The following is a 10,915-nucleotide window of genomic DNA, read 5'->3' as shown; positions in this document are numbered from 1 at the left end:
TCTCCTGAGTCCCGAGCATGGTTTACTATGTCTAAAAATGAGAGGAGAGCAGTTATTGTACTATGGCTGGGGCGGAAGCCATGTTGAGTAGGGGTAAGGAGGTGGTTACTGATGAGGAAGGGCATAAGTTGTTGGTGGATGCATTTTTCTAGACTTTTTGATATTGGGGAGAGAATGGCTATTGGACGGAAATTAGAGATGTTATTGTTTTTGCCTCCTTTGTGAAGAGGTAGGATATAGGCAGCATGCCACAATTTGGGGACGTAAGATTCATGAATGGATGGGTTAATGAGAATGCTAATGGGGATGGCAATGGCATCTGCAGCAAGCTTTAGAAAGTGTGAGGGGATATTGTCAGGGGCATTGGAGCAAGGCTTGTGTTTAGTGCAAGCTTTAGAAAGTGTGAGGGGATATTGTCAGGGGCATTGGAGCAAGGCTTGAGTTTGGTGCAAGCTTTAGAAAGTGTGAGGGGATATTGTCAGGGGCATTGGAGCAAGGCTTGAGTTTGGTGAGAAGCTTTAGAAAGAGTGAGGGGATATTGTCAGGGGCATTGGAGCAAGGCTTGAGTTTAGTGCAAGCTTTAGAAAGTGTGAGGGGATATTGTCAGGGGCATTGGAGCAAGGCTTGAGTTTAGTGAGAAGCTTTAGAAAGTGTGAGGGGATATTGTCAGGGGCATTGGAGCAAGGCTTGAGTTTAGTGCAAGCTTTAGAAAGTGTGAGGGGATATTGTCAGGGGCATTGGAGCAAGGCTTGAGTTTATTGCAAGCTTTAGAAAGTGTGAGGGATATTGTCAGGGGCATTGGAGCAAGGCTTGAGTTTAGTGAGAAGCTTTAGAAAGTGTGAGGGATATTGTCAGGGCATTGGAGCAAGGCTTGAGTTTAGTGAGAAACTTTAGAAAGTGTGAGGGGATATTGTCAGGGCATTGGAGCAAGGCTTGAGTTTAGTGAGAAGCTTTAGAAAGTGTGAGGGGATATTGTCAGGGGCATTGGAGCAAGGCTTGAGTTTGGTGAGAAGCGCTTGAGTTTAGTGAAGCTTTAGAAAGTGTGAGGGATATTGTCAGGGGCATTGGAGCAAGGCTTGAGTTTAGTGAGAAGCTTTAGAAAGTGTGAGGGGATATTGTCAGGGGCATTGGAGCAAGGCTTGAGTTTAGTGAGAAGCTTTAGAAAGAGTGAGGGGATATTGTCAGGGGCATTGGAGCAAGGCTTGAGTTTAGTGAGAAGCTTTAGAAAGTGTGAGGGGATATTGTCAGGGGCATTGGAGCAAGGCTTGAGTTTGGTGAGAAGCTTTAGAAAGTGTGAGGGGATATTGTCAGGGGCATTGGAGCAAGGCTTGAGTTTAATGAGAAGCTTTAGAAAGTGTGAGGGGATATTGTCAGGGGCATTGGAGCAAGGCTTGAGTTTAGTGAGAAGCTTTAGAAAGTGTGAGGGGATATTGTCAGGGGCATTGGAGCATGGCTTGAGTTTAGTGAGAAGCTTTAGAAAGTGTGAGGGGATATTGTCAGGGGCATTGGAGCAAGGCTTGAGTTTAGTGAGAAGCTTTAGAAAGTGTGAGGGGATATTGTCTGGGGCATTGGAGCAAGGCTTGAGTTCGGTGAGAAGCTTTAGAAAGTGTGAGGGGATATTGTCAGGGGCATTGGAGCAAGGCTTGAGTTTAGTGAGAAGCTTTAGAAAGTGTGAGGGGATATTGTCAGGGGCATTGGAGCAAGGCTTGAGTTTGGTGAGAAGCTTTTTGATGTGAGAGATAGAGATGGGTTTTAGATGGAAAATAGGGGGAGGGGTGGGAGAGGGAGATTGGATGGAGGAAGGGAAGGTAGGGTTGAGTGGAGGGGAGGAGATGTTATTGGGGAAGGTCTTAGTGAGTTCAGCTATGGAGTTGGTAAAGAAGGAGTTGAATAGGGTTGCAATTTCTGTGCCTGTTTTATTATTATCAGGACAAGGATTGTTTTTTGTACCTGGGTGCAGAAGAGAGTTGATGGAGTTCCAGAATTGTTTAGGGTTATTTGAATGGGTAGACTGAAGTTTAATGTAGTAGGATTTTTTGTCTTTTGTAATAAGCTTTTTGGTTAGGTTACGGAGCTGCTTATATTTCAGGAGGGTGTCAGGGAGTTTTTTCTGATGGTAAAGTTTCCAGGTCTTGTCTCTTTGTTGCATAAGTGATTTAGTGTCTTTAGTTAGCCATGGGGCAGAGTAAGGTTTTATTCGCTTTGTTCTAGGAGGGGCTTGGGCATTTAGAATATCTAGGAAGGTTGTATTAAAGAAATCTATGGCTTTATCTAGGGGAATAGATTTTAGATTGTCCCAGTTTGTTCGTTTAAGTGTTTCTGAGAATATAAAAGGGTTGAAGTTTTTGAGATTACGAGTATAGGTATAATGGTGTTGATGAGGGGAGGAGTGGGTAGCTCGGAGAATGAAAGCTGGGAGATGGTCACTCATGGTATCTGGTAGGATATCAGAGTGTGATATCTTATTTGGGTGAGAGGCTAAGATCCAGTCCAGAGTGGATCCTGGATCCAGTGTGTGTGATTGTATATATATATGTATATATATATATATATATATATATATATATATATATATATATATATATACACACACACACACACACACACACACACACACACACACACACACACACACACACACACACACATACACATAATACATATATTGTGTGTCTGAACTATCTTGCACAGAAGTAGTAGTAGTGTTATGGCAAGGGCTCCTCTAAGGTAGGTGTAGGATTAGGTTGAGGGTTAGCAAAACCCTTTGTGTAACACTACCAGTCTTCAGACAAATAAGTCTGAATGTTGTGGTAGGGTTTTGGTTTTCAAACCACAAAGGAAACTGTTTTCATTTTCTTGACCTTTTGTACTTTTGGGGTTTTGGGTGTTCAGTAATTTGACTGTTTGAAATGCATTTGTTTATCTTACATATTTGTTGGGCATCTTTTTTGTTGACTTATGAAATGACTGGCTGATTTGCTTTACTCATAATTTAACCAAACCAAAGTGATGGAAGTCACCAACTTAGTGCTAAGAAACACTTACAAACCAAAAACAAGCACTACTAAAGAGCCAGGAACAAACAAAATAAATTTAGTGATTTTGCTCTGTGCTTTATTAAGCCAAGAACTTCCTCAGAGAGATTACAAAACACTCCTCATTGCTACAAACACTCTGGTCCTTTATGTCAAAAACAGTACATGACTGATGTGGCATTTTCACTTACAGAATGTAGGCAATCACTCCAATAGACCAACAGTCCACTGCTTTGCTGTAAGGTTTCTGTGCCAACACTTCAGGTGCTGTAAAGATAAAGAGATATACTTACTGTTTCAGATTTATACAAAACAAAATATAACGGAATGATTTCAAGCTATAGCAACAGACATTAAACACTTTGATTTTACCACACAACTTTTTCCTCTGGATGAGGTGCGGTGTTACTGAACTGAAATTTAATGAAGAAGAATGTAGTCCCTTACCAACATATCCAGGTGTACCACAGGCTGTTGACATGACACTTCCAGAGCCTTCTATTTTTGATAATCCAAAGTCACTGATCATAATCTTGGAATCTTCATCTATACTGTAGTAGAGTAGGTTCTCAGGCTAAAAGCAAACAAAACAAGACATTTTACCCACAACACAAGTCCAATCCCATTCTACAACATAAGCCAATGAAAAAGCAAAACACAAAAAACAAACTAAACCAATACACAGAAGATAAATAGTGGACTTTGGAGAAATATTTTTGTTTGCTTTGTTAACCAGGCAGATGTAGTAATTTTAAGATATCAGCTTCAAATGACAAATAACATGTTTATATGCACCAGAAAAGAAAAACAAGCAGAACCATTTTACAAAGTTTGCAAGAAGTATAACCATTAACTTCAGAAAAACAGATATAAGAAAAACCACAAACCATCACAAGACATAAAAAGGTAAATAAGAAAGGCTTGGTGGAGAAAGCTTACATTCTTGCAGAAAAATGAGACAAATTCATCAGCTGGCAGTGAGCAAAGTAATAACATCTGATTCTGTGTATACACAACATACATTAAATTAAATCAACCAGCCACTAAACCATGAGTGCCAGCTGACTTACAGAATCACAGAGAAATAATGTTAACTGAAAACATCAGTAACCATAGCCAACTATGCCATTTTTATGGAATTAAAATCATTACCAGACTTACAGAATCACAGAGAAATAATGTTAACTGAAAACATCAGTAACCATAGCCAACTATGCCATTTTCATAGAATTAAAACCATTACCAGCATTAAGAAAGACATGAAAAATGTCTATGTGAGTCCTACTCTTTGTTACTGGACCAACTGGTTGACACTCAAATCGTCATACTGAAAGACTGCCAGTGAGCTAGACTCAGAGAATAGCAAGACGGTTAGTGGTGTGTTTCCCTCACTTTCTTCCCCTCCTCGAGTTTGTGTGATCTCAGAGTCAGTATATACATTTTGGGGGGGGGGTGGAGGCATGCCCCCATATCCAGGAGGTGCAAGGGGGCTTACACCCCTTGCAAAAATAAGTTATATACATTTTTGCATTATTTGTGTTCTGCAGACTTGAGAGTATTGCTCTTTTGATTAGTAACATCACAAGATTTTACATGTTTTGGATTTCAAAAATTGTGTGGATTAAATGAAACACAATTATTGATTGTTGACCCAATATCTATAAATAATTCAAAGGAACTATTTTCACTAACATTTTTTTATTTGACATTAAAGTGAAATGAACAAGAAACAGGTTAAACAACATGTCCTGGGTTACCCTACTTTAAAGGCATTAGCTGCAACATGCATACAATAAAACAAAACACACATGGTGTAAAAAGAAGTTAAAAAAAAACATAAGCTATGCCCATTAGTTTATTTGAAGATACTAACCATCGAAAACAATCATGACATATGTCATACAAAACAGTCAGTACTAGTGTACAACTACATCAGGAGATTCTATTTCTTACAAGAAAAAATGAAAGATGAACTAAAAAAGTTAGAAGAAAAAGACATAACTGCAGTTATAATAATTAATACCCTGTATTTCCCCAACCACACCACCATCAACTTCCAGTCCCCCAAAAAAGCAAGGATATGTAACTAAGCAAGCCAAATAAAGGAGAAGCACTTGATTTAATCTCTAAGCTGAAATGAGGGATGCTATTTGTCAAACCAAACCAGTTCCAATCTACTCTCCCAGACTCCCAGTTCCATGAGGACTCCACTAATGGGGTTCAATTCTCAGATGTTGAACTTATCAATCACCATGGTCTACAGGAAATCCCTACCAATGCAGTTTCTTAGTTTGTGCCAGCAGTAATTCCTTTGTTTCTGGAGAGTGATTTAGTTTGTTTATTTACCAAGCCAAAAAAACAGATCGGTATAGACTATTTGCAGGCAGAGCCCATGTGCAAAAATTCACAAAAAACAGAAAAAAATCACAAACAGAGCAATCAAGGTAGACAGTTCCATGGACAATTGATAAAATATGTCGATATTGCTAACAAAGTAGAAAAACAAGAGTGAATTCATTTTAGTAGTAAACATGAGAGGGAAGCAGTAGCTGAGAACAGAAACAGATGGTAAAAGTAGAAGTGATGCAGGTGAGGAGGGAGTTAGGTTTTGTGCCCACTGGAAAAGCACTTGTAGTCAGATTTTTGATGGAAATGTTTTTTGAAATGAGATCTGAACATGAGGAAAGTGGACACTTATTTTAGGTGAGAGAGGAGGGATTGCAGAGTTTGGGTGCAAGAATGGAGAAGGAATGGGCTGCACACTGCAGTTTGGTAGGGGGTGTCTAGAATAAGGGAGTTAGTTGGGAAAGGTTGCAGAGGTCGTAGGGGGTGGTTTTATTATGGAATTTGGCTGCAAGATGTGGTAAAGCATCTGGTTCCAGTTCCAGTTGCTCTGCAGTGGTTAGTTGCTTTGAAAAGCATCCCCAACTTGCAGAACAAAAGTTTACTGAAGCCAGACTATCTCTGAAATGGGATGAAGTTATTTGGGAGATAACAGCATATATTTAGCTTTTTGGGAGATCAGGTAGAGGCCAGTTTCTATTAATCATTTTTAAATATCATCAAAACTAAACTGCTGACTGTCCCTACACTGGAAATGTTTACTGCAGGACAGATAATGGTACACATGCCTGCACATTCAGTTGACCTAGACATCCTATTGCCATACAATATGTCAGTTGCAAAGACTGCAAAAAGAAGTGACCCAAGTATGGGACCTTCCAGAACACCCACAGGGATTAGTGGTAGAGAACACACATAGGACAGCCTACAAGATAGTTATATTGTATGTGTGCATTTGCACAACATACCACTCAATGAAAGACTTGTCAGACCAGAGAGAAATGTCATGCTATTTACTGCTGCTAGAACTGTAGAGACCGACATACCACAGCCAGGTGTGAATACACAGGTACACATCTTCCTCTACTACTTGAATGTCCTCCAGTTATCATACTGAATTAATTTATGAGTCAGATTAATCTAAGACAAAATATAATAAAAGACCCTGAAGGTGTAAGGTTTAAAGAAGGGCAAGAAAGAGATAGAAGAAAGTGAGGCAGGGTAGTAGGTTGTGTCGGAGAATTATTCTTTGAGAGTTTACATCAGTAAACAAATTGCAAGAAAACAAGTGGGCAACAAAGGGTTAAGAACCCATTAACTTTCTACAACAGGACGTGCTTCTTTAGAATGTGATCTGCCATTTTGTTGTTGAAGGACTAATGTAACAGGATTGGAATTCAGTATGCCGTCAGATTCAGTTCTGGGGTGACAACACACTAAAGGCCTTCTTTCATGCTCTTTAACAAGTTGTTGGCTTCTGAAGATGGTGAATCTGAGTTCAGTACACCTGTGTCGTGAGTTAGTAACAGATGGACCATGTGCCTGATAATGTTAGTGCTTGGTAAAGGAAGGCACGGGCTGGTGGCTTTGTATGAACAATGAGACTGAGTCAGTGAAAGTAGGAGATAATGCAGCAATGATGCTTCAATTTTCAATGCAGCAGCAAAAGGCCGAATCCTGCATGGTACACTGTTGTTGCCATTGCACAGCCTGATAGGTAAAGTTAAAGTTAACAGGACATTAGATCTTAACACAGATACAACTGCAATATGTTCACGGGTTGCATTATCACATTTACAGTTGTATTACTAAGTTAATGGACTACTGACCTTCAAACAGCTGGACTGTTCTTACTCTGTGTATTACAATGCATCTATACTTATATCAAGTTTGTTTCTAAAAATGGTTGCTGAAGTACTTTTTTAATTTTTGTGGGGTGTCTGTCCCAAAGTCTGTACAGTCACTCTGTAATGCACCTGCCTCTTATTTTTACTACTGTTGTTAACTTTTATAATGAAATGACCTAATCTTGTATACGCTGCTTTGAAAAAAAGACAAGAGACACACCTTTTGAATGCATATGCCACTGAGAACAGAGAATGTGCCTCTCATATTTTTGAATATGTCTTTTCTTCTAACTTGTTTATCAATAATGTTTGGACTTTTTAAAAAAACAGTTATATGCTTAGTTTTAAAACTGCAGTAGGTATTTCTATATTCAAAAAGAGGTGAACTAATAAGGTGTAGGGGATAGCTTTCCTGTTTTATCTACATATGGCTTACAGTATCATGGGGCATGTTCAAAAGCAGTTTGGATACTGTATCCCCACTGTGTTCAAAGATGAATTTGTTATCCACTAAAGTCCATCAGTCTTAAGACAGTAACCGGTTTTTAGTGGTTGTTCTTCTACTTTGAAGTCAAATTCAGTTTATTTTTTCATAACTATGCTACTTTTCTTAACAATGAAAGAGAGGCTACTGTTGTCACACAGGAATGCATTTTCTGTCATACTTACTGTAGCATTTCAGTGTTTACAGGCGATGTGGACATAGTATGAGGTATGCAGTTGTCTCCATACTTTCTTCATTTTGAATACCAAGATCAGAAAAAAACAAAGGATTCCCAACAAGTAGTGGACAAAGCTATTTTGCCATGTAGAACACCTCTTGCCACAAGGGCAGCATCCAACAGACATCCCTCACATGGTTTTATTGTATTTTATTATTCAGTTGCTATTTGAGCCATTGAGTAATTCCCCCATTTATATTTAACATACAAAGTTTAATGACAATATATTTGTGTGCTATACAGCCCAAGTAGGCTATGTGCCCTGTGAGGCCTTCATTCCATGAATCTGTAATATGAGAAAATGGTACCCGATTTTGAAGACTTGACTTTCCCTTCAAAAACGTCAGTGGTAATGGTCAAGGTGGACCATAAGCCTTTAAATTATCTCCTTTATGGTTTTCTCCATCATTTTGAACTGCATGTGTGTGATTGTTATGGATCTACAACAATTTGGGTCTAGTGTGATTCCCCTTTGTGTACTGGGAACATTACCATTTGTTGCCACATTCTGAAATGCATTCCATTATTAGAAATGTGTTAAAGATAATCAGAAAGGTTTGAAGATGTGATTTTTGACCTAATACTGGAAACTGCTAGTGTTACTGACAGAACCCCAAGAGGTAATGTTTTTAATTTTTTAAAGCTGTTACAATCACATGCTCAGTAATATATGGTGACATGTATCCTACTTTCATGAGGAACTCATAGGTTGGTATAATGGTTAAGGTGTTTACCTTACAGACACAAGGTGCAGGGTTTGATTATCACACAGGGTAATTGGCTAGGCTTAAAATGGTCCACATGGTCAGTTAGCCTAGTACTAATCTAATCTAATCTAAACTAATTTGTAGGAATTTCAAAATTGTTAATAAATTTGGCTGTAGCTCTAGTTATTTGATATTTTCCTGTTTGCAGAGAACATGTTGATGATTAGTGATAACTTTATGTGCTGGAGTAGTTGTTTTGAGTATCTTAACATAATTGTAGAAATAATTCTGACAGTTTTTTGTCTTTGTTATCAGTCTAGTTCCATTGGTAGACCTTGTTTTATGAGATTAAGGCATTGCTTCTGAAATATGTTCGCCTACACTGGTTTATTATGTCTAATTTATTAACTTTACATCTCCAGGACTTCAGACTACATTTCTTTTTAGAGTTTAATTTATTGGTTTTGAGTTTACTTTTAAATTTCCCATACATATACATATTCGATTATGATTCTGAATGTCAAAGTTAACACTATATAAGTGTAAAAAATTGTAGCAAAAAGTAGGAATGTGAACCAAACCACAGCAACAGATTTAAGCATACATAGCTACACAGCACAAAACAGTCCAAAGTGTTCAAGCAATCCAAGTTTATTGTGATCGCTTTCGCAGTAATCACTACTGCTTCATCAGACAAAAACCTTTCCATTTTCTAAAAACACACAGCAACCAATCAAAACATTTTATACCATCACATGACACTAAAGTGCTACAGTACTAAGAAATTCATACATAAAACAGAATAAAAAATTGTGAATAAAATTTAAACATAACATCCACATGTATAAATAAGCTAAAAGTGTGTATATATATATATATATATATATATATATATATATATATATATATATGTGTGTGTGTGTGTGTGTGTGTGTGTGCAATATATATTTATAGTAGACAGTCTCAATATTTATCTTTTCCCTCTGGGTCTTGCTTTTAGTACAGGTTTAATAGATAGTTTATCATTCAGTCCACTACCCTTGTTTGCCCTCATTCTAATAATCCAGCTCACCTCACTTGTTTCAGTTATATTCCTTACATCTCCCCCTCTTACACTAGGTGTTATAGTGTCAATAGCTAGAAACTTAAAGCTATGACCTGTACCCTTTTGTATAACATGTTTTGCCAGAGCATTGGTACTAATCCCATTATTAATGTTGTAAATGTGTTCTCTTATTCTGTCTCGAAACCTTCTATCTGTCTTGCTTATATAGAAGACTGTATTGTCACCTGTTCTACAGATATGTTAAGTGACTTTGTAGTTTTACATTGTTATTTGTTTTAAGTCATGTACTACATCTAGGAATTCTTTGTCTTCAGTTGCTGCTACAGACGTTATACAGTAAAAGCCTATAAAGTTATAATCTAGGTCACTGACTATGATAACAATATGTAATAATTCTGTATTAATATTATTCTGTTTTCTGGCTTTTAGGGCATGTTTTTGCAAATATAGGTACATGGCCACCAGATCTAAAGGGTGTGCAATAATGAATGGAGGAAACTCCCTGCAGTTGCAGGCTTGCCTTTATGATCTTTGAACCAAGTTTCTGAAACAGCACAGATTTTTCTCTCAAGTCAAGGAAATTTTCAAGGTCACCTGGTTCTTTACGCTTTTGGCATTAGGTATTGCTAACTTTACCTATATATGTTTGCTCAGCCATCTTAATTAAATTCATTTATAGAAAACTTTTAAAGTGTAAAACATATATTACTGGGTGAGCAATCAATAGCTTCGATGCTTGCATAACATGGAGGAAAGGGTGCAGTGCATCATGGGTAAAACATTTGGTGACTTTCACATCTTCCCACCAAGAAAACCACTGAATCCCCTTTCCGAGCTCCAAACAGCTTAAGCAAACCCCTTGTCTGAGCTCCAAACTCTTAAAGCAAACCCCTTGTCTGAGCTCCAAACTGCTTAAGTACCCAATAAAAGTTAAAATTGTTGTGTTTTTAGTTTAGTGCTCAAGATGATGGCAGCACTTCACTGAGCAAATGGGGTTTTCAGTGACTTGAGAATATACCTGAAGCCCCTCTGCACCACTGGACTAATTTTAGCATGCTAACCAAAATCCTGATCCTCACCCTAGCCTGAACCCAGCACTATACCTATGGAAAACCCTTTCCATAACATTAACACTACACAAGACAGTTTGAAGAAGCACACAACATAAATAACAAATATACTCCTTCCACCTACC

General features: G+C 38.0%; 1 protein-coding gene across 1 annotated transcript in view; it reads right to left on the bottom strand.

Annotated features, from left to right (window-relative positions):
• The window catches only part of LOC122806875 (calcium/calmodulin-dependent protein kinase type 1-like), a 1,135,755-nt gene that overhangs the window by 158,005 nt on the left and 966,835 nt on the right, over positions 1-10,915 (bottom strand). The window contains exons 6-7 of the mRNA XM_044077647.1: positions 3,483-3,609; positions 3,227-3,302 (exon numbers count right to left, since the gene is read on the bottom strand). Coding sequence (XP_043933582.1) covers positions 3,227-3,302; positions 3,483-3,609 — 203 coding nt within the window. The remainder of the gene's footprint in view (positions 1-3,226; positions 3,303-3,482; positions 3,610-10,915) is intronic.

The sequence above is a fragment of the Protopterus annectens genome, chromosome 7.part0 (genome assembly GCF_019279795.1).
Source record: "Protopterus annectens isolate FY-2018-M chromosome 7.part0, PAN1.0, whole genome shotgun sequence".
In the NCBI taxonomy this organism is placed as follows: domain Eukaryota; kingdom Metazoa; phylum Chordata; order Ceratodontiformes; family Protopteridae; genus Protopterus; species Protopterus annectens.
Note: the sequence above shows the minus strand (reverse complement) of the source record. Positions and strands in the feature narration are given on the sequence as shown.